Source organism: Electrona antarctica (assembly GCF_951216825.1).
Source record: "Electrona antarctica genome assembly, chromosome: 17".
Lineage (NCBI taxonomy): Eukaryota > Metazoa > Chordata > Actinopteri > Myctophiformes > Myctophidae > Electrona > Electrona antarctica.
In genome coordinates this window covers 31,716,807-31,741,938 of record NC_136798.1, presented here as the reverse complement: position 1 = coordinate 31,741,938, position 25,132 = coordinate 31,716,807, and the positions used below count along the sequence as shown (strand labels likewise).

Genomic DNA, 25,132 nt, shown 5'->3' with positions numbered 1-25,132 from the left:
TGGGAAAACCGCTAGAGCGTGCCGTGCTGTGCTGGCGCGCCGTGCCAGGCTTCGGCTGCCTGGACGGAGGCGCTTCTTGCCAGTGAATATACTTTATCTAGCGTTCCCCATTTCAAAGCCACCGCTCTTTCTTTCCCCCCCCCCCGTTTCACAGATTAAGACTGCAACAGCTTCCAAAGTGGTCCCCGCGGTAATTTCAGCAATCGCATTAACGTTTTAATCCCCCCCCCCCCCCACCCCACCAACACACTTTTTATGTTGTTGTTTACGAACGGGAGAACATCTCCACCTGTTCTAATTTTTTCTTTGAGAAAAGCAACGTTTGCAAGAATTCTTTTTACTTTTTTCCCTGCTTGCCGTGACGATACCTATAGAGGAAATACACTGTGAGGCCTGTATTCTCTTCCCTATAAACACTTCCAATTGACTTGATCAACGACTGTCAACCTCTTTAATCATTGGTTCTCAAGTGTGGTAATGAACGGATGTGAGTGAGATGAGAGAGGGAGAGGGGGAGGGAGGGAGGGAGGGAGAGAGAGAGAAGATTTAGATTTAGAGAAAAAGAGATGGAGAGGGTATGATTGAGCACCGGTGATGAAAAGGATTGAGAAGTTAGGTAGAATATTGAGAAAGAGGAGAAATAAGGGCAGAAATAGAGGGAGAGGTGAGTGGGAGGGGAGGATTCAATCGTAAATAAATACATTTGGAGCTCTATCCGTGGACTGACTGAGAAACAGACAGTGTTGCAGTAATGAAAGCACGACGCACGCACGCACACACGCACGCACGCACGCGCGCGCGCACGCACGCGCGCACGCACGCACAGACACACACAGCTCTCAATCTATTTTTAGAGCCGGCACCAAACGGCTCGTCCATAACCGCTCTCCCCCGACCGAGGGGAGAATCATTATGATTTTTCCCTCGCGGCCTCACAATGAATGAGTGCCGAGACAACTACACAACGACTCCACAGACGACTGCTCCACAACCACCCAATGTGTAGAGTCTGCCACTGCACATCCCCAAAGCCCAGGAACGGAAGGCGTCATCTGTCCGTCACGAAAATATACAGTATTTGAAAATATCTTTCATCTTTTTATTTTAGAATGTCCTTTTCTGAGAAGCAATATATTATGTATGCTTTGATTATTTTCATTTACATCAGGACAAATTTGCACGACAGTAAAGAAGAAACAGAAGGAGTAGTCATCTCGCTTTGTCCTTTGTGTATGACGGAAGCGTTTGAAAATTGCAGGAGACAACAACGCTCTGTGAGCTATTTTATACAGGGTATTTCCAGCACAGGGTATTTTCCACACTTGACGATAAATCAATCAAATGATCAGTGTTTATAAGGAGTTATGACAGTTTATGTCGATCTCGGAGACCAGTCAGTCAGTCCTCGAGCAATGCGTTCAATGTCAACCACTTTAAAAACCCTCATACAGTATATGACTGACTCTTTGTTTACCTCAACTCGACTCAAAATGTATTTAACACTTTTGGCCTGAATACCTTGCGCAGGGCCGCAATTGTTGAGATTGCTACTCAAGTGCTTCTGTTTTCCCCGCTCGGAGGAGCTCGCAGACCTTCATTGTAAGAAAAGGCTAATGTTAGCATTAGCTCACGCTAGCAATCTTTCTCGAGAAACGTTTATATTTCGATCGCAATATGCGATGGAAAATCTGAAATCAGATCCGAACCTCAGATGTGTGATCAGCACAACGGACAGCAACATAGTTTTTGAGTAAAGAGTAATAATTAAGATCCTAATTATAACAGTAGTCTACGCATGCGCGAGCAAGGCGTTGCCTAGCAACCGGCTCAGGGCTAAAAGTTTTTTATTTTATTTTTTTAGATCCATATAAAGCGATATAAAACGTATACAGTACATCAATCGCAGACATCTTAAAACACGTACTGTATATATACTGTATACGTCAGTAGCAGACAATGTGTTAAAGAGCGCATTTATCATGATCAGGTCAACCAAAGTGCTGTGTGGGTAACAACAACAACAATGCAAAGAAATGAACAAACAGCAACATACAGTAGACATCAATCACAATCAGTCCATCATTTACTCAATGGAATCCCCCAACCTTCCATCATTGTGCTGTCTTTCCATCTAGGAAGAGAAAGAACATCCGCACACTATAGTTTCTAGAGCTCCATATGGGACTTACTTTATTTAGAGCCGAGGCAACAAACTGCAACGTTTCATCAGGCAAATATTACAATGACAGAAAAAAGAGCAAATATATACAAAAAACATTGATTAATGATCATGCATAACACCTGGGAGTGGGAAGGAGCACAGCAACCTAGACCAATCCCAGGGCTAGAACCTGTCAGTCCACCCATCAGGGGATGGGTTTTCATCTCTCAGTTGTTCCTGTCTTTTACCATCCTTCTGTCTGTCTGTCTGTCTTTGGTGCCAAATGTTTAAACCTGGGCCGTATGCTGTCGGTGGTGTAAAGTAACTAATACATTTACTTGAGTACACTTATTTATTTATTGTATTCATTTATTTATTTTACCTAACCTGGAGTGTGTCCAGTTTTCAAATACTGTTGCTTCTATTCCACTACATCTCAGAGGCAAATTTTGTACTTTTATTTACTCCAAAAGCGAGGCGTATTTATTTATTTTCTATTCAAGTACATTGTGAATGCCGGTACTTTTATTTGTAACAGCATATTTCTGGTACAGTACTTTTACTTGACTACAGAACTGTGAGTTCATCTTCCACCACTGTTCTCTCTGTGAGGTAACTAGCCACCCCATGGATGTTACCCCTTCCACCACTGTTCTCTCTGTGAGGTAACTAGCCACCCCATGGATGTTACCCCCTTCCACCACTGTTCTCTCTGTGAGGTAACTAGTCACCCCGATGGATGTTACCCCCTTCCACCACTGTTCTCTCTGTGAGGTAACTAGTCACCCCATGGATGTTACCCCCTTCCACCACTGTTCTCTCTGTGAGGTAACTAGTCACCCCATGGATGTTACCCCCTTCCACCACTGTTCTCTCTGTGAGGTAACTAGTCACCCCATGGATGTTACCCCCTTCCACCACTGTTCTCTCTGTGAGGTAACTAGTCACCCCGATGGATGTTACCCCCTTCCACCACTGTTCTCTCTGTGAGGTAACTAGTCACCCCATGGATGTTACCCCCTTCCACCACTGTTCTCTCTGTGAGGTAACTAGTCACCCCGATGGATATTACCCCCTTCCACCACTGTTCTCTCTGTGAGGTAACTAGTCACCCCGATGGATGTTACCCCCTTCCACCACTGTTCTCTCTGTGAGGTAACTAGTCACCCCGATGGATATTACCCCCTTCCACCACTGTTCTCTCTGTGAGGTAACTAGTCACCCCATGGATGTTACCCCCTTCCACCACTGTTCTCTCTGTGAGGTAACTAGTCACCCCATGGATGTTACCCCCTTCCACCACTATTCTCTCTGTGATGTAACTAGTCACCCCATGGATGTTACCCCCTTAATTCCATCCGCTGCCTTTTGTACTAATGGAAAAGTACAGTACATCACTTCCTTTCTTCTTCATCTTTTCTTCTTCCTCCTCCTACTCCTCTTCCTCTTTGCTTTTCTTCTTCCCGCCATTGATGTGTCACTCACTGTGTGTGTGTGTGTGTGTGTGTGTGTGTGTGTGTGTGTGTGTGTGTGTGTGTGTGTGTGTGTGTGTGTGTGTGTGTGTGTGTGTGTGTGTGTGTGTGTGTGTGTGTGTGTGTGTGTGTGTGTGTGTGTGTGTGTGCGCGTGCGTGCGTGCCTGCGCGCCTTCAGAACGGAGGCAGATCAATGGGAAGGCAGACTAATTACATGCAGGCAATCTGGATCAGGATTCTGTCACTTTGATTATTCCCCTTCACACACACACACACACACACACACACACACACACACACACACACACACACACACACACACACACACACACACACACACACACACACACACACACACTCCCTCTCTCTCTCTCTCTCTCCCTATCTCTCTCTCTTTTTGATTGGCACCGCTGGTTTTCAAATTTTGTCATAAAACCCTCATCATGAACTGTTGCTGCAATCAAGTGAAATTGAATGTGATATGACTGAGTCTCTGTAGGGAGAGAAAAAACCCCAAAAGGTAATAAGAACACAAACCTTAATTAAGTGCAGAGAGCATCATGGGTCTCAGTAGTACTGCCATTAAACAGTGCTGGGAAAAGTACTCACAGTTTTTTAATTGAGTAAAAATAAAAAATATAAATGTAGTGGAGTAAAAGTACAATATTTGGGTCCAAGATGTAGTGAAGTAAAAGTAAAAGAGTTAGAAAGTGGAAATGCTCAAGTAAAGAACAAATACCACGGAATTGTACTTAACTACAGTACTTAAGTACTGCTTAGTTACTTTCCATCAATGCCAATTAACGGGATCCAAAACCAGGAAAATAAGTTTTGAAACAAGAATGACACGCGTATCATTAACAGCCAGGTGAAACAAGCCTTCTCCTTTCCTGTGGCGTTACAGACTCTGGGTTGAGAACAAAGAGTTATAATAATGATATCTAGAGAGCGGATGAGGAACGGCAGGCCCGCCCCCCCGCTATTCACTTCAATGGAAGTCTGGGGGCTCATGGTTGAGACCATAGAGTAATACAAGGATAGAGACTGAACCGGAGCGATAGCCCCGCCCCCCCGATATTCACTTCAGTGGAATTTGCTCAGTGGCGTTTTGAAGCACCCGGAAGAACCCTCTACTTCCGCATTTGACCACCAAATTTTGGTGGTGCAACCGAGCACTCAATGTTAAAGCCCAGCTGCACGGGGTTTCCTCGTCATGAATCCACGGGTCCGCCTACAGTTCACGCTCCAACCACTAGGGCCGAGTGCTTCAACGCTGGAGAGCCTCACTGGGGGCTTGGTTGAGACTTCCGCACGGCGTTTCAGAGTATGGGTTCAGACTTCCATTGGCTTTGGCGGCGTTTCAGAGTATGGGGTCAGACTCCCATTGGCTTAGGCGGCGTTTCAGAGTATGGGGTCAGACTCCCATTGGCTTAGGCGGCGTTTCAGAGTATGGGGTCAGACTCGGCCAGCCAATCAGGACAAGGTCGCGCCAAGGTCCTCATAGCCAACAGCAGCGATCATAAGCCAGTTTTCACCTGGCAAAAAAGGCTATTTATTTAAGAAGTTAAAATGAACTTGACAGAACTGGACAGAATATACGTTGTCGTAACTTTAAATCCTGGAAAACGTCTGTGTCATTTTAGATCGAGTTGCTGACGGGGAAGAAAGGTCTTGGGCACTATCTTGCGCCAACCGTTACCACTTATCCCTAAACGCATGTGGTCTAAATGGTTTATGCATTTCAATTTGATTTCATTTGCACCCTCATATCTTCCGATACAGAAAGAAAATGTGGAATTATCGGCTTTGAACGAGATGAGATTGGCATCTGAGATCTCTGTCTTTCTCCTTTGCGGTAGAACGCACGCACGCTCGCACCACATAGGCCACGATTTTTTTTTCTTTTGCAGAACCCATACCATGTAATTCTTTCCAATTAACCTGCCTTGAAAGGCCTTTTGTTGGTCCAGAGAGAGGAGTATGGGGGCTTTAAAAGCATCGGCAGAGACAAGCAAATCATGTGCAATTATCTAGTGTCGTGTAGGAAGGCGTCTCCGTTTATCCCTGAACTACTGCAGCTGTAATGGCAACAATTGTGCCTTAATTGTGGAGCATCCACATTTTCCAGGTAATGACTTAATTGGTACTGTCCTCGCACCTATACACTACCGACCACTTTTAAGGCCTTTCCTTTTCACTCTCTCTCTCTCTCTCCCTCTCTCTCTCTCTCCCTCTCTATCCCCCTCTCTCCCTCTCTCTCTCTCTCTCCCTCTCTCTCTCTCCCTCTCCCTCTCTCTCCCTCCCTCTCTCTCTCTCTCTCTCCCTCTCTCTCTCTCCCTCTCTCTCCCTCTCTCTCTCCCTCTCTCTCTCTCTCTCTCCCTCTCTCTCTCCCTCTCTCTCTCCCTCTCTCTTCCTCTCTCTCTCTCTCTCTCTCCCTCTCTCTCTCTCTCTCTCTCTCTCAGGCCCCTTTTCCACTTAAAGATCTTTGGTTCTAGAACTGGTTCCGTTATAGATTCGTGGAACCTTGGTACTTCCACGGAACCGGCAGCCTTTTGTCTCTCTCTCTTTTTATTTTATTTTGTTTTAGATCCGAGCCAACTTTTAGAGTTCTGAACCAATTAATTTTCAGTGGAGACACTCTGAACTGGTTCAATATTAGACGGGAAAAAAAGAACCGAACAGGTTCAACCGCGGTGGAAAAGGGTATCTCTCTCTCTCTCTCTCTCTCTCTCTCTCTCTCTCTCTCTCTCTCTCTCTCTCTCTCTCTCTCTCTCTCTCTCTCTGCTTCCTCTATTTCATTGGTTCTCAAACTTGTTTCTGTGTCAAGGACCCCCAAAATCATTATTATGCTTTAGGCTGCCAAACCGCATCTGAAAATATATTTTGTGCCAGGGACATCCCAGAAGCAAAGATGTTGAGTTAAAAATGTTTGCCTTCTTTGGGACAAGTACAATAGCGCCCTGGGGAATTCAGTTGTTTAAAAAAAGGTTGCTTGTATCACAAGACAATTTGAAGAGCAGTTTTATGCTTAGACATATTTGTTCCTCCTCATAAACTATATACACACACACACAAGACAAGATAATATTATCTTCTGAAGTTCTGAGTTCAAGATAGTTCAGTCTTTTAATTACAGGATACTGAGACATCATAGCACTTACTGTAATTATGCCACCTCACGCCAAATACCTTTTGAATGGAGTCATTACTATATATTTGAAGTGGAGACATTGTTTTTTTGTAATGGTAGCTTTTGAATTGCAGACACTATTATCCAAATCAAGAACATTTTGAGTAAAGTGGCATGAACCCATAGTCAATAAACAACAGGGGGGAAATGTCAAGTAAATGGAATGCAAAGACAACTATTCCATTTAGTTTTTACTTTTTAGTCCAGGTCTTGAGATCTTCTTTTTTTTCTATCTCATGATTTTGTAACCCATTTTTCACCCGGTGCCAATTGCCTGAGCTACAGTTGGAGGCCATCGATATTGTCCTTTTCTTTTTGCTGAGGTTTGCGTGATCTGCGCAAAAGGACAGTTAACCCATTTTGGGCGGGAACCCCTTTTGGTGTTTTAAACATTGTTATAATTTAGCTATTGAAAAATAGCAGATCTACAAGCTCATAGCGCGCCACCGAGTGGCGCGCTACGAGCTTGTAGGTCTGCTATTTTTGAAAAATCGTGAAAATATTTATTTCAGAAAACTGGAGGATTTAGAAGGATTTTTTTAAATTTTGAGGTCAGGCCTAAATGGGTCACATGATAAGGGACAATATCGGTGGCACCCAACTGTATAATACTAGGCGCTAGTCTCCCTCTGCCAACCTGGGAAGGGCCCCGAACTGAGCTCATGCATGCTTCCTTTGAGAAAGATTTACACACATTTTTCAAAAATAGGGCAAAATATCTACAAGCTCAGAATGTGTCACATACGTAGATCGCTTGTAGATCTGCTATTTCCGCTATGATGAATGCGGGTGCCTTGAGATTTTGACATGTGTTTTTTAAAACTACAGTCTGAAGTGGCTCTACTGCAGGGGTCTTTAACATGTTTCAGGCCAAGGACGGTAAGGACCCCTTAGCTGGGAGAGAGATGAAGCAGGGACCCCCACTTGTATAAAATAGTGTTGCAGATTAAAACTTGTTTGACAGTATCATCAGTGTATATGTTGGATTCATGTTGTAAATGCGTATTTTTAACGTTTAATTACCGTACTTAACCCTCAATACTTATAGTTAACTTCACTCTGTACTTAGTCTGCTCTTTTTTTGCTCTTGCTACACAAATTCTAGAACTGGTTCCGTTATAGATTTGTGGAACCTTGGTACTTCCACGGAACCGGCAGCCTTTTGTCTCTCTCTCTTTTTATTTTATTTTGTTTTAGTTCCGAGCCAACTTTTAGAGTTCTGAACCAATTAATTTTCAGTGGAGACACTCTGAACTGGTTCAATATTAGACGGGAAAAAAAGAACCGAACAGGTTCAACCGCGGTGGAAAAGGGTATCTCTCTCTCTCTCTCTCTCTCTCTCTCTCTCTCTCTCTCTCTCTCTCTCTCTCTCTGCTTCCTCTATTTCAGTGGTTCTCAAACTTGTTTCTGTGTCAAGGACCCCCAAAATCATTATGCGTTAGGCTGCCAAACCGCATCTGAAAATATATTTTGTGCCCAGAAGCAAAGATGTTGAGTTAAAAATGTTTGCCTTCTTTGGGACAAGTACAATAGCGCCCTGGGGAATTCAGTTGTTTAAAAAAAGGTTGCTTGTATCACAAGACAATTTGAAGAGCAGTTTTATGCTTAGACATATTTGTTCCTCCTCATAAACTATATACACACACACACACACACAAGACAAGATAATATTATCTTCTGAGTTCAAGATAGTTCAGTCTTTTAATTACAGGATACTGAGACATCATAGCACTTGCTGTAATTATGCCACCTCACCGCCAAATACCTTTTGAATGGAGTCATTACTATATATTTGAAGTGGAGGCATTGTTTTTTTGTAATGGTAGCTTTTGAATTGCAGACACTATTATCCAAATCAAGAACATTTTGAGTAAAGTGTCATGAACCCATAGTCAATAAACAACAGGGGGGAAATGTCAAGTAAATGGAATGCAAAGACAACTATTCCATTTAGTTTTTACTTTTTAGTCCAGGTCTTGAGATTTTCTTTTTTTTCTATCTCATGATTTTGTAACCCATTTTTCACCCGGTGCCAATTGCCTGAGCTACAGTTGGAGGCCATCGATATTGTCCTTTTCTTTTTGCTGAGGTTTGCGTGATCTGCGCAAAACCCCTTTTGGTGTTTTAAACATTATGTTATAATTTAGCTATTGAAAAATAGCAGATCTACAAGCTCATAGCGCGCCACCGAGTGGCGCGCTACGAGCTTGTAGGTCTGCTATTTTTGAAAAATCGTGAAAATATTTATTTCAGAAAACTGGAGGATTTAGAAGGACTTTTTAAAATTTTGAGGTCAGGCCTAAATGGGTCAAATGAAGGGACAATATCGGTGGCACCCAACTGTATAATACTAGGCGCTAGTCTCCCTCTGCCAACCTGGGAAGGGCCCCGAACTGAGCTCATGCATGCTTCCTTTGAGAAAGATTTACAGAATGTGTCATATACGTAGATCGCTTGTAGATCTGCTATTTCCGCTATGATGAATGCGGGTGCCTTGAGATTTTGACACGTGTTTTTTAAAACTACAGTCTGAAGTGGCTCTACTGCAGGGGTCTTTAACGTTTTTCAGGCCAAGGACGGTAAGGACCCCTTAGCTGGGAGAGAGATGAAGCAGGGACCCCCACTTGTATAAAATAGTGTTGCAGATTAAAACTTGTTTGACAGTATCATCAGTGTATATGTTGGATTCATGTTGTAAATGCGTATTTTTAACGTTTAATTACCGTACTTAACCCTCAATACTTATAGTTAACTTCACTCTGTACTTAGTCTGCTCTTTTTTTGCTCTTGCTACACAAATCCTCTTTACCAAAATATAGCCAGTCTACAAGCTCACAACGTTGTGAGCTTGCTAAAGTTCATCCCAGAAAAGGGATACTAGGGTTCAAGTGGTTAATGTAAGAAAATAAATTGCTATCACACACAGAACTTTAGTTACTAGTTACTTTGTAGATTTTAATTATTATTAGAAATTTTGAAATGGGACATTCTGCATAATGAGTACTTTTTTACTTTTGGTACTTTAACTCATTGCCTTTGACATCTTTGACGTCCTATTGCGCTCGCTGCCTTTTGGTGTTTTTGGGGTTATTATTAATCCAGATTAGACTGTTTTATATTTACCGTACCTTAGTTTATACGTCACTAGGCAATGCTTGCTTCTGCTGTGGTCGCTCGATGAAACATTTCTACATTTCAGTATTGATACTTATGTCTTATGTCTATACTGAAATGTCTTCTAAATCATGACAGTTTTCTGAAAAACCTATGTTTCTATGTCAGTGGTGCTCCAACTATTGAATGTCAAGGCCCGTCAAAATATGTATTCGGCCACGGACCCCGATCAGAACATATGTTGTTCCAGGGACACCCCAGAAGCAAGAAGCAAGAGTTAAAAACGTCCGCTGTGAAAGAATATTATATTCAAAGATTTGCGGCACATGAGCTTGTAGATTTGCTATTTCTCAACAGCTAAAGTTAAAAGAATAATGGTTAAAGTGGTTAAAAGCTATCGGGTGACACAGATGAGTCCTACATGGGTTAAACATTTGTCTGTTCCTTTCCCCAACCACGCAGACGGGCCCACCAGACGGGCGCTGGTGGGAGCAGGAGATCCCCGTACTGGAGATCATCGACAAGGGAGAGCTCATCACACACAACCTGACAGAGCTCATCAAACCCGAGTCCTACGAGGTGCGCCTCACGCCCATCACGCGCTTCGGAGAGGGAGACTCCACCATCCGCATCGTCACGTACAGCGGTGAGTGTATACGGCATCCATCCATCCATCTTCAACCGCTTGTCCGTAGCCGGGTCGCGGGGGCAACAGCTCCACCAGAGAGCTCCAGACTTCCCTCTCCAGAGCAACATTAGTAACTTCATTCTGGGGGATACAAAAAAAATGATGTGGCTTTTTTTCATTTTTTATAGGGTTATGCTGCAGCATACATACATACTGTCACTTTCTGAGGCGTATGTGCAACAGAAAGTCAGAAACGGGTCGTTATTTCAACGTGTTAGTGTGGAAATAATCAGTGAAGTGTTGGATGCTGCCACCCACCCAACCCCCCATTACACACAATGTGAACAGCTGGGCGGAGGGGCCGGTCAATGGCAGGGGGTATAATGTCCGGCCGGGGGTCGGGGGGCTATTTTAGCTTGGAGTGGGCAAAACCCCCAAAGGGCTAATGACTGGTAATGCCCATGTATTTCAGACTAGAGGACTATAGGGATTGCCAGTGCCATTATGGGTAATCAGAGACTTGAATGTGGAGGGATGCTAGGCATACTATGCAGCTTCTGCGGCACTGACACGTGCATTGCCCAAAGTAGACACGTATTTTACTTTGGTTAAGTTTGCGCTGGATTTCAGATGATCCTCATACATACACGTCTCTAAATTTGAGCGCTCATTCTCCACATTAAAACTAATTCAAAAACTATGTGAGTAGCACAAAGGGGACAGGACGGACTGAGTGGACTATGACCATGTTATCAATTTAAAGTGATTAGGTAAAGATGAACATTGTGGATGACTCGACGGCTCATCAAGTACCCTTGGTGGGTACTAGGCTACTTGGTGAACTGAGACAGCCATGCCAATTTACCTGTTAATTAATAGGAGAGGCTTTGCTCATTAGTGGAGGCAGGTACCGGTATGACATGATCACTGCAGGGGTGCTGATCTCTCTCGTGCTCTCTCTCTCTCTCTCTCTCTCTCTCTCTCGCTCTGTGTGTGTGTGTGTGTGTGTGTGTGTGTGTGTGTGTGTGTGTGTGTGTGTGTGTGTGTGTGTGTGTGTGTGTGTGTGTGTGTGTGTGTGTGTGTGTGTGTGTGTGTGTGTGTGTGTGTGTGTGTGTGTGTGTGTGTGTGTGTGTGTGTGTGTGTGCGTGCGTGCGTGCGTGCGTGCGTGCGTGCGTGCGTGCGTGCGTGCGTGCGTGCGTGCGTGCGTGCGTGCGTGCGTGCGTGCGTGCGTGCGTGCGTGCGTGCGTGCGTGCGTGCGTGCGTGCGTGCGTGCGTGCGTGCGTGCGTGCGTGCGTGCGTGCGTGCGTGCGTGCGTGCGTGCGTGCGTGCGTGCGTGCGTGCGTGCGTGCGTGCGCTGGAGCACAATTTGTGCCGTGCAACTTGTGCAAGTACACACTGTACTGACTATAGTGTCATTTCTTTTCTCGTTTGTCCATTGTAACTAATACATCATTAAATATGACCTATAATTAGATGTCCAAAATGGTCTAAATAGCGTTTAGTTCACTTACAGCTTTGTGTCCTGTGTGTGAACCCTCCTGCTGTGCAGTGGGTGTTTTGCCTTGATTTCTCAAATGATTTCAATTCATGGGAATTAGGGACGTTACAGTACTGTAATAGCCCTGCAGTTAAATACACAATGTTTGAAAGTTCACGTTGCTTTTAGGCATTTTGCAAACTTCTGTGTCCGCGAGTATATGTGCGTGTGCACAGGGGTGTGTGCACGCGCCGTGTGTCAAAAAGTCATACATGGGGGATTATGGGATTCGAGACATTTTGTGGCACTTCTGTTCTCAACCAGGGGATTTGTGATGTTTGGGCGCTTTTCTTGTGACTCTGACCATTACAAATGGTCTTTGAAGCCACTAGTCTTTGAACAGAGACCCCAGAAGGGGCCATGTACAGTTTGTACACACTTGAATCCAGAATCAAGAAGGCTGTATTTGTCCCTCACAAGCACAGTAGTGGAACAGTACAATGTTGAGGTACTTTTACTTTACTGCAGTAGTTTCACTTCTGTACTTGTACTTCCACTACATTTCAGGTGCAAATATTGAACTTTACAGTGATTTGAAAACTTTAGTTACCAGTTACTTTGTAGATTTTTATTGTTATTACAAAACACACATTAACCACTTTGGCCCTCTACACATTTCGGCCATTTGAAAATTACCGATCTACAAGCTCTCAATGCGTTACGAAGCTTGTAGATCTGCTATTTTCAAAATATGTATTTATTTATTTATTTAAAAACTTGTGAAATGGGACATTCTGCATACGTACTTTTACTTTTGGTACTTTAAGTACATGTTGATGCCAATACTTTTGCACTTTTACTTAAGTACATTTTGAATTCTGGACTTTTACCTGTAAAAGAGTATTTCTATATTGCACTGTCCTTTTACTTAAGTAAAACATCACTACTAGTACCCTTTCTCCTCTATTGTGTGGGAAAGGAAGCTCTCCTGGGATTTGAGGCCAAATAGTAATTCAATTTGCAGCACGCAGTGCTAATTAATGGCCCAGCAGATAAGGGTCATTGGTTTAAAAAGCAGTTTTGAGCCTGTAGATCTGCTACTTTTGATGCTTTTGTGTGACGCTGTAGTATGATGGAGATAGGCGATATCTAGTCTTACATCCGTATCGATATATTTCCCAGCCCTACAATCCCAGTCACCAGAGGCATGCAGGGATGACAGCAGCTGCAAAGTGTCATTGGCGGTTGATCCGTGACCAAATCAAAGATTATTTCCCCCTGATGTCAGCAGTCATATAATGACAAAGAGCACTGATAGAGATATAGCATGCATGGTATGCATGAGGAGGGACGCATTCATGTGAATTCATTAAACATAATTTGAGTTTGAAATCAGAGGGTGCTGTCTTCCCTGTTGCGTTCAGGCTGAAATATCTTTCTTGGGCTTTGTTTGATCAGAAATGTTCCCTAGCAGTTGTTCTCTTGACTGGATTACATAATGGTGAGCTGTAAAGTGTTTGGCAGGTCAGTTGAATGGATTCAGTAGTAGTATTTACTTACTGTAATTCATCTATGCATTAATTGTGATGTAGTTTTTGTTTGTACTGCAGTTAAACTACGTTAGCGTGTAGTTTCTGTGATAATCAGATGTCAGTCATTTGGATACAAAGTACACTGTCACTGATATAATTTCCCCCAATTGGCGCAAACATGCGTATGAATTCTACTACTACTATTATGCCTACTATTTATGCATTTTACACATGTTAAATGGGATATTCTGCACATTGAGTACTTTTACTTTGGTACTGTAAGTACTAAAGTATTGATGCCAATACGTTTATATTTTTTTAACGCAGGGCTTCTACTTTTACTCAAGTAAAACGTGTGAGTAATTCTTCCATCATGCATGAAGCTTAGCAGCAGAGCGGTGAACAAATTACTTACCTCACTTGTGTGTTTGCAGAGACAAACTGACGTGACTGGGACTGTGTTTTCCATCTATCTGACTCGCTCTGGCTGCTTCTGCCGTGGTTGTAAATTATTCAGCTTCTCGGCAGCTCATCTGGGATTAGAGAGAGTCAGAGATGCAAGTTCTATTTTCTTTTATTTTTTGTGACATTTTGTCATATTTGCTGCGCTTCACACAGCCTGTTGAGTTGCAGTGAACTGGATTGAAATGCAGATAAGATATCGTGAGCACGTCATTTCAGTATTCACGGCCATCTATTGATTCCCAAACAGTGGGTCGGGACCTGTGTTTTGGTTGCTGACCAGTTTTTTTTATGAGTCGATCTCAACGAGTAAAAAACGCCCTGTATTTGTTTCCAACATAAAGAAAAGAAAACAATTTGTTCAAAAGATTTTTTTTTTAAAGTCATTAAAAACAATTCCAACATTTTTCTAAAGTATTTCATGAATAAAAAATAAATGAATCATATCATTTCCATAAAAAGAAAAATAATAATAATTTTGAGAAGTAGTGAAAATAGCAGACCCACAAGCTACAACATGTCGCTTCTCGCCAAGGTCGTAAATCTGCTATTTTCACTATAGTTTGGGTCCCAGGCAAACGTCTCATTTATTTTGTGCATGCGTCTGTTTGGGAACCACTGATCTACTATGCTGGAGAACCTGGCGATGCTTATTGCCATACACGGATACCATACATAATTTATACTGTATAGTGTATATGCCTCTATTTCTCTGCCTCATACAGCATACACACATTATGCAAACCTCAGAAGCCCATGGTGTCAACTTTCATATTGTTTGTTGAACTTTGTTATATTTTTAACCGGTTTTGAAATAGTGTTACCCTACTAGGCCTACCGAGTGGCCACCGAGTGGCCACCGAGTGGCGCGCTACGAGCTTGTAGGTCTGCTATTTTTGAAAAATCGTGAAAATATTTATTTCAGAAAACTGGAGGATTTAGAAGGATTTAAAAAAAATGTACAGTACCTACTGTACCTAGAACACTCATTCTGATAGATTAGTCCTCTGATTAGCCGAGCGAGCTAAAGCGAGCTAGTTGCTGTGCCGAACGTTGCAAAGTTCGCTTGCGCCGTCCAAAGTATGTACAGTACCGATCGGCACAGAATTGTAAATGATGTTTTGGGCTGGGGCCAGAGTAGGCCAGACACATGAATGAGCCAAAACGGTTTTGACCAATGGGCTCGACTCACGAGCTTGCACACAGGGTCAGGCCCCACTCATCAAACTCTCCCAAAAGGGAGTATGTGCTGGGTGAGCAACTCCATACAAGTGGATGGGTGGGAATTTCCTTTTCCCTCTCTATTATTTTTAACTCTATGCTATACCTATACTTACCTACTTTCTAGCTACCTAGCTAGCTATCTACAGTACCTACCTATACCCGAATCCATTGAGCGGTGCCCTGCAGGCCAGCTGTATGCAATGCTGCTGTGTCAAGCTGCGCCTTATGTGACACCACAGCAATGACTGCGCCCAGGGCAGCCTATGCGGATTTGTAGCAAAGGGAACAATGTATGTTGAGATGGAAAGTGAAGAGAGCCAACCACACACTGGGCTAATTACCACTCCAGGGCTACTTGCTCTGTTCTCTCATCCAGCATACTGTCAGCCTGACAGACTATAGTTGGTAGAAGTACTCTGATTTTATTTTTTACTTTAGTAAAATGTCTCTGTTGGATGGAAAATACTGTTACTTGTCAGGACTCAAATTCAACAATAGCAAAATAAATGACACACAAAGACTTGCATTAAAAATGTTACTTGAGCTTTGTGCTTATACAGTGTCCGCCCTGAGATTGTGCGAGGTAAGGGTTCAATCCCCAGCTGAATCATACAAAAGACTGTAAAAATGGCAAACGCCTGTAGTTGAATAAAAAGTACAAATGTCCCTCTGAGATGTACTATGATGTATCCAAAAATATCCTAAAAAAGTAAAAGCACCTCAAAAGCCTAAATGCGCTTCCAGGCGCCCGAGTTTAATGCACGCACGTATTAGAAACATGCGCTGCACATCAGGAAACAAAAAAACAAACACTTTCCATTACTTGACAGAGGCCTGCACGTCCTGAGGACGCTGCTTCTCTCCCTGTTAGATGTGTGAAAGAAACACAGTCCACTGAGTCCAGTATTATCTCCATTAACACTCTGACTCTTCCCTCTCACCGCAGGCGGGATGGGAGATGTGAGAAGCAGGTCAGAGGGTGTCGATGGGACAAGATATCGCTTCAAGCAGTGTTGAACTTTGCTAGATGCTTGTGGCTTGTCTACGGTTTGTAGCTCCCTAACTTCCACTAGAAGAAATAAAACATCGTATCAGGATTCTTAAAGCTGCACTGTACAACTTTCATCTTCTACCCCGGCATTTGAACCTTGTGTCCTTGTGCAAGTGCTGAAATGTTTAAACACTGAGCAAATAGAGCCCGCCTTCTTGCCCAGGGGATAAATTGAATCTTGACATTTGCGTAGAAATTTATGTCAGATTCATTGATTCATTGTTTGATTCATTGACATTCAAACACTTAGTCTAAACGGATAGCACACACACATGTGCGTGTGTGTGTGTGTGTGTGTGTGTGTGTGTGTGTGTGTGTGTTTGTGTGTGTGTGTGTGTGTGTACGGTTGTAATGCACGTAACTCGAGAACCGTTAAAATTCAACACACGCTGTCCACACCCCCGCAGGGAGTGCAGTGCCCGCTATCGAGTCGGTCGGACCCACGGTTCTCCAGAACCACCACAAAAGCCTCTGGTCAGGCTCTGCCAGTGGGAATCTCCTCAGTGGGAATCCCCTCACCTGTGCAATTGCCAGCCTCTGCCTCAGCCAATAGGCCTATCTCACAGCCCGCTTTCCACGCCCACTTCCGGTAAATAGTGGTGTCATTTAACATTAGCATTTACACGTTTTTTTCTCTGGAGAATCTAAGTACATTTTCTAATGTAAAAATGTGACAGACCAATATTATTATGAAGCAAACAAGATGGTAAATCAGCTCGAACAGATAGAACAAACCTTACCTTGAGAAAACAAAAGTTGTAGACTTCTTAAATTACCTCTGTTAACATGTAGCGTCTATGGAGTGACGTCACGCTATCACCACTAACCCCGAAAGGGGGCGTATTAAGGGGGCGGGGAAATTCTGTGAGATAGGCTTATTGAGGCTGCTCTGGGAATCCCCTCAGTGGGAATCCCCTCTGCCAGTTGGCCTAATCAGCCTAAACCTAAATCCACACAGTCCACTTTTCACAGTCAGTCAGTTTGCCCTCTTCAGACACAGGCAGACAGGCAGATACAACAGAGATCTCCATGTGGGACGCAGACAGACAGTTAAAACGGGTGCTATGACAAGTTGACAACGGGTATTATTAGGTTCCAAAGTTGCATCGTTATCAAGTAGGCCGGTGGCCGACAGGCACGTACAGGTCGAGTGACATGAAAAATAACTACAAAATATTAAAATCATCACAAAATATAAAGCACTATATGGAGTGGAAGAAAAAATAAGGGGGTGTAAAGAGGGTGATCACTTGTCTAAAGGCCTATTCATACAGTTTTAGGTGATAAGGTGACGGTTAGTAAAAATATAGATATGTGTTTGGGTGAGTGGTGAGTCGCTTACCACCGCTGCGTGACGTCATGTTGTAGTTTTTGGTGGTCACCTTATCACCTAAAACTGGAGTACGAATAGACTTTAAGGTAGAAGTGATCATTCTGGCCTGGGCCATGGCTCAGTGGTCCAGGCACCTGGCAGTGTGCCACGGGTTCGACTCCCTATCCTGACGGCCTTTACTGCATGTCTTCCCCCCATCTCTCTCCTCATTTCCTGTCAGCCTACTGTCTGTCCCTCCATAAAATATATAAAATAAAGGCGAAAGCCACAAAAAAACATAAAAAAAAGAAAATAAGTGATCATTCTCTCTCCCTTTGGCCTGCTGAAAGGTGGATTTCCAGGCCTGTGTTAAAGGATGCCAGTGATTAGAGAATTTAAGGGGGTCCTTACCTTGACATGTAACGGACAAATATTGGTTAGACATCCCCATGGCCCACAGGTTGGGAGTCACTGATACAGTATAGTCATCGTATACTGCTGAGGCTAGAGGCAGCCAGCCAGTAGATTGGCTATTAGCTACACATCGTTGCTGTTGGGCAGAAACCTTATTTCCATATTTTATTTATTTATTATCATTATTATTATTTTTTCCGTAAATTAACGCCCTACTTGATACTACAGCGTCACACAAAAAGCATCAAAAGTAGCAGATCTGCAAGCTCAAAACGCGGCGCAAAGCAACGCGTTTTCAACTTGTAGATCTGCAACTTTTGCTACATTTGAATCCTGTGAAAGTATAAGTGTAAGTGGACAATATGAGGTTTCCACCCGACAGAGACGATGTCACAGAACAGCTTGAGAGCAAATGGAAATGAATGTTTGTACGATCTCAAAGTAATTTGCCATGATTGTGTCGCACCCGTAATTATGTTACATGCAGTAATTGTGATTCATCAAGGGGGCAATTTGTCTCGGCGTCCACAAACAGGCGTGGCGGAGGAGGGGGGGGAGTCAGTGGACCGAGCGTTTCTTCTTTGTTAGGCTCTCGACGGCAGTGGGTTGAAGTTGTACTCAATTTAAGTAAAAGTAACATAATGTGTAGTTATCGTTGCTGTTGGGCAGAAACCTCCAGATTTTTACTTTTTTAGTTTAAATCCTGAAAAGTACATAAAAGGTCTGAAGTTGTTAATGAATGTTTTGGGATAATCATCTAAATCTCCAAAGTAACTTAAGTAACTAGGCCCCCTTTTCACGAGAACGGTGTTCGTAAAAAAATCTATTGTGCCGAATATAAGACGACTCTGATTATAAGACGACCCCCATTGTTCAAGACTGAGTCATTTGTGGGAAAAGAACATTGAATGTCAAATAGTCTAGTCCACGATTATAATACGACTCAGTTATTAGGATATAACCATTGGAAACAAACGTAGTCTTATATTAAGGCCAATAAGGTATATCATTTACTGGGGTCCTTTTAGACAAGAACAGCGTTTTCGGGAGGTGAAAACATCTTCCAGAGTGGAAATCTTTGAAACCTGTCTCCATGTACAGTAAACGCAAAACTTGTGACATCATGGCTCACGTGGGTTCACAAGGCACATGTTTATTACATTGATGTAGAGCCCTAGTGATATTTGGAGTTCCTAGAATGAGCAAGCGGTCCCTCGCCCCGCTCATCCTACAAATACAAATGTAGACTAGCGATGGTGAATGTAAACCATGAAAGCCTTGATGGGAAGTCACACTTCTTGTACATGGGTGACTGGTCTATCTGGCAGTCCGTCACCGCCACCTAGCGACTTGGCATGCAGCGTTTTCATTAAATGGTCGCTTTCGTGTAAAGGCTCGATAAGAAATGAGAATGCCGACCGTTCTTGTGAAAATGTGGCCTTAGTCTAGTTTTTATTTGTTGACTTCAGTATATTTAGTTCCTGACGGTTATGAGTGAGTAGGCAAACCAACAGAAAAAGAAAGAATTAACGTAAAGAGTCCTTCCCAGCATTGTGATGATGTAGCATAAATAGAAGCCGTCTGAAATCAGAGTTTGAGTGAGTTTCCTCATCACGAGGCTGACAGGACGAGCCATCATCCTGACGACGAACGCCAGGCGCAAAGAGAGAGAGGGGCGGCTGGCGAGCCAGCACTGGGAGAAGACACAAAAGCGCTTATAGTGTCCCCAGCCGTGCGATGAGAGATGGGCGGTGTCACCCAGCTCCCACAGACACTCTCTCAAAGTCTGCCACGGTGACAAACTCTGCATCTGTTGGGACTTCACTCCCCCAATCCCTCCGAGAGTCCGAGATTTACGGTAATACGGGAGGTTTACGCCTCCCTAAGCTGCCCTGTCACTTTAAAAACACTGTTGCTGCTTCCTCCTTTTCTTTCTTGATTGTCTTTCTTTTTCTTTTTCTTTTTTCTTTTTTTCTTTATTTATTTTTTGTCGACAGCTACTGCTCCTACACAATAAAATTCAACCGCTCCTACACAATAAAAGTCAACAAATAAAAACTATACTAAATTGTTAAGGAGGAAAAGATCCAGTAGAAGTCATTGTTCTTTGAAAATCAGATCAGATCTACAAGCTCATAGCAGCTTATTTTCAGCATGCAGTGTAACATCTTCAAAAGACTGACTAAAACAACAAAAAATGTTGGTATGCCCAAATATGGAGTGTTGTGATGTCAGAACTGGCCAGATTATGGAGCTCTGTGTCAGGCATGCCCAAATATGGAGTGTTGTGATATCAGAACGGGCCAGCTCCATTATGTCCAGAGCCCGGACAGAGGCCTTTTGTGGCGGTTCTGGACAACCGTGGGTCCGACCGACACGACACCCGGCATTGCACTCCGTGTGGGGGTGTGGAACGCGTGTGTCGAATTTGAAGTCGATGAGGCTAACGGTTCTCGAGTTAACGTGCATTACAGCCGTACACACGTACTGTACAGACAGACAGAGACTTGCATGGTGCATTTATAGATAGATGAAACATGGAAGAATTGTAAAAGCATTTGACATAATTAAAATGTCTCTTATACGGCCGGTCCCTGGCACCACATGTTTTCTGATGGGGGTCACCATGCAGCCAAATAAATATCAATTTGAGGTGGGGGTCCTTGACCTGAAAATGATTGAGAGCCACTGGTCTATCTAACGATAAATAACCTCTGCTGGCTGCTGCGCGAGCCACTTTGCCAAGAGGTCACAGTAAGGTCACTCTGGTTTGGTTTCATCCAGTGTCATGTGTTCCCTCTCCTCTCCTCTCCTCTCCTCTCCTCTCCTCTCCTCTCCTCTCCTCTCCTCTCCTCTCCTCTCCTCTCCTCTCCTCTCCTCTCCTCTCCTCCACTCCCCTCCCCTCCCCTCCTCTCCTCTCCTCTCCTCTCCTCTCCCCTCCTCTCCTCTCCTCTCCACTCCACTCCACTCCCCCGTCGCTTAAAGTTTAAACCACATCAGAGCTCACACAAACACACACACAGACGCCCGTTGAGGATTCACTTCCTCGCCGCGCCAATTTGTACTCCCTCCCAACTCACTGAGGCAGGAAAAAGAGGCTGAGGGCATGGTGTGTGTGTGTGTGTGTGTGTGTGTGTGTGTGTGTGTGTGTGTGTGTGTGTGTGTGTGTGTGTGTGTGTGTGTGTGTGTGTGTGTGTGTGTGTGTGTGTGTGTGTGTGTGTGTGTGTGTGTGTGTGTGTGTGTGTGTGTGTGTGTGTGTGTGTGTGTGTGTGTGTGTGTGTGTGCAAACCGACCTGCTCATTGGGAGCAGTTAGGGCTTCAGCTCGGTGGATACTATACAAACAGGAGGATCTGATCTCCATACTTTGACTGCTGTTGAATTTTAATCCTGAAAATGAACAGTGTTTCCACCCTGGTCAACATATTCAAGATAACACCCGTGTGAAGTGAGGGGCGCTATATATACGTCTTTTATGATGTAATTATCAGACAAAACAAACATGGACAAAACAAACATTAAACTCTGTCCATCTCAATGGCGTTTTTAATGTTTGTTTAAGAAAAAACATTAAACCTGTATATAGAAAATATCTTAAAATGTAAATAAAAGTATATAAAACTAGAAAAAGTGCCCTTCTGGGCACAGGTCTCCACCAGGAGGATAGGACTGTGTGAGATGTTTGGCAAAATGTTTAGGAGTAATATAAACATGTTTGCCTTTGATGGCAATTGGATGATTTGAGGCATTTTGTTCCAAAAATGTGTTTTGCAAAAATCAACCTGTTGGTGGCGCTATAACAGGCCAATGTGAAAAGGGTGGGATATATTCCTCAGCCCAGTAAGAAAATGTGTGAAAGATTTCACGTAAATTGCATGCTGCGTTCATGATTTGAGGCTTTTGTTCAAAACGGGGCAATCTTGCAAACTGTGAAAGCCAATTATAGCCAATTAGGATGGAATATGAAATATCGGACAGATCCGACTTGAGCACATGACCATAGAGATACTGTGTAACGATTTGTGAGATTTTTGGACAGAATCTGGAGGAGTAATATAAAAAAATGTGTTTTACAAATGTCGGCCTCCTCGTGGCGCTATAAAAGGCAGATGCGGAAAATGCAGGTCAAAGGTTTGTCCTTGGCCTCTAGGGAGTGTGCATGCAACGTTTCACGCAGATCGGTGCAGTTTTAGGTAAAAAATGTGAAAAGCTGCCTCATGGTGGCGCTATAACAGGCCGTTCTGGAAAATGCGGGGCAGAGGTTCATCGTTGGCATCCAGGGAGTGTGTGTGCAAAGTTTGGCATCGACCGGGTTAATGGTGCCGGTGATTAGCTGGTAACGGACGGACGAAAGGACGGACACACACACACACACACACACACACACACACACACACACGGACGGAGTGCAAAACATACTCTCCCCATGCCTTCGGCCTGGGGGAGACTGACTCAAGCGCTGGCGTGCAGTCCAAGCGGACTCGCGATCCCCGCGTTCTCTCCATTTGTGAGCCACCACGAATGAAGACTAATGAGAATGACTCGAACCCGAGCCGTGACTTCCAATAGAGCGACATTGAGCCGCTTCGCGAGGCCATTTGCCGGGCTTCCCCTTCCCTAGACCATGATGGATGGGGAATCTTGGGAGTGATCCCCTTTTGGTCTCGTGAGGCCTTAATTCAAACGCCGTCGTGCACTTGGCAGCGGCCGCCTAAATCGCCCTCGCTTTGTAAACCGCAGCGGAGAGAAGCAGAGTGGGCAGGGAAAGCTGCCAGGATGAAGTCAGCGTCTGTGTCCAGAATGGCCTCTGTGGAACCGCTGTGCTGTGCTGGCGGACAGTGAGCTCACTTTGAGTCTGGGTTCGGAAAATCGGAACGGAGCAAATTGAAAGCGGGGCGCTGGTGCGTGGCCGTGTTGTGTCCTCACTCAGCTGGGGAAAAGTAAGTCAGGGAGACGGGTTAAGGACAGGACACAGAGAGGTGGAACTTTTCCAGAAGGCTGCGTTATACAGGCTCCATTCATCTGTGTGCTTGTATCTATAGAACGATAGAATGTGTGACATTGTGAGGATGAGGCTGTTTACTGAAGCACTAAAGGTTGATAACAAAAGCCTAAGGCTACGACAACACACTGAAAATAAAACATATCATTGAGTCAGACGTCACTGAACGTGCGTCACGTAATGGCCTTGAATTCCTAGAACGATGTCAACAAACACTGCAATATGTACATTTGAAAGAAAAATACATGTATTTTTACATCGTTGGCTTGTTGCTACAACTCGTGATGGATGGTCTGCCATGCGTCAACGGTCCAAAATAGAACAGACGAGCTCCGAAAGATGCGTCAACAGGTTTTGACGTACAAACTTGACACGTGCAGTCAGTGCATTGTGGCTACAGCCGTTTGATGACGTTTTCATTGTTCCAGCCTTGATGATTTATACTTTGTTGTGTGCCGGCATCGCACACAGCAAAGAGCAGATCTACAACCTTAAAATGTCTCTTTTCCGACGCCCCGCCTCGACACCCACACGCAACTAAGTATAACCGAGGCTTATAGTCTTCACACAGCTCTGGGGCTCCTAAAATCCATGTTTAATATGGCTCAGTGTGCCTGTAAATTGTACGAGACACGCTTGTTTAACAGGGTTTATCATGGTTCCCTCTACCTCCTTCCACGTAAACACACAGCTGCTTAAAGACCGGGGCGGTGTGGTGTGGCGTTTCGATGTAAACAAATGTTTTATTTGAAGTCTCCGAGTCGACCAGGGCGCAGCGTAGATAATTAGGTGGTTTGAGTCTAACAGCGTACATGGGCTGTTGTTTCAATTCAGGCCCCGTCCGTGTCTGTTTTTTTTTTAAATCTAGTTGTGTTGATGTTCGTGCGAGAGAGAGAGCGAGATAAACAGAGATAGAAGAGAGTAGTACTATGCCAGTATGCCTGCTTTAGACTTATTTGCGCATGGAAAATAGCAGTTCATTGTTGTGAGCTTGTACGAATTCCCCCTGGTTCTTACTCTGTTTGCGTGCCAGTGTCTCGCACCGAAAACAGAAGAGCTGCAAGCTCACACCACGTTGCAACTTCAAGCTGTACGGCTTGTAGATCTGCTATTTGCGGTCCGGTCCACGACACCGGCGTGAAGCATGAATCCACCCCCTGCCAAAGTAGTAGCCCCCATATTGGCCTTCTTCCACTGGGCTCAGTGTAGCTCTGGTCCGTAGCGTTAGGAGTTCTCCTTAACACTATATGTTACTTTCGGGCCGTTGCGCGCAGCTCCCGGTAGAGCAGCCTCTCGTCTGTAGTAAAATATAAAACGTACTCTTTCGCTACTCACCATGCTTTAAAGGAGTTGAAAGGGTGAGAGGGGAAAGGTTCGAGAGTACCATAGCGCTGAGAGAGAACTCCTCCTAACGCTATGGGCCAGAGCTAGAGGCTCAGCGTGACTTCATCAGGAAGGGTCAGAGAGACACCTTCCTGCGGATGAGGCAGTTGAGTTAGTCTGAGAGGAAGCTGCAGGTGAAATAACAAAACGTAACGCCATTACCATATTGTTGCCGTCGGGCTGAAACCTCTTATCTGTTGTTTTTTTGTGTGGCGCTAGCCGCTCCTATGCACAGTCTCTATGAGCACTGCTCAGCTGATTGGCTGAGCACGCTCCGCAAGCTTGCGGATCTGCTACTTTTGATGCTTTTTGAATTTGAATCCTCCTGACGAGTAGCTGTCTGTCTTGGTTTCCACCTGACAGAGACGATAGCCAAGGTCTTGAAAAGAGAAGAGCTCAAGGAGACGGAGGGAAAAGTGAAACAGCAGAAGGGGGGGGGCTGGGGGAGAGAGAGAGAGAGAGAGAGAGAGATGTGAACGAATCAAGATTTTTATTGGAAAGCTCAGCATCCATGTCTCGGCGGGTGCCCGGCGGCTACTGGTTGTCATGTATAAAACAGTATTTTTCATTTCAAGGACCCACAGTTTGATATGCATGAGCTGTGAATCATTGTCACATCACACATGATTACAGAGTGGTAACAGAGTCCGTGGCTGGGATCGTTGTGTTTTTAGCGGTTACAGGAAGAGTTAGAATAGAGACGAGGGGCAAG

At 44.2% G+C, this 25,132-nt stretch overlaps 1 protein-coding gene across 3 annotated transcripts in view; it reads left to right on the top strand.

The window, feature by feature from the left end:
- Window positions 1-25,132, top strand: part of LOC306940377 (MAM domain-containing glycosylphosphatidylinositol anchor protein 2) — a 388,778-nt gene that overhangs the window by 316,939 nt on the left and 46,707 nt on the right. For all 3 annotated transcript variants that reach the window (XM_079525427.1, XM_079525425.1, XM_079525426.1), the window contains exon 12: window positions 10,400-10,583. In XM_079525427.1, the coding sequence (XP_079381553.1) occupies window positions 10,400-10,583 (184 nt within the window). The remainder of the gene's footprint in view (window positions 1-10,399; window positions 10,584-25,132) is intronic.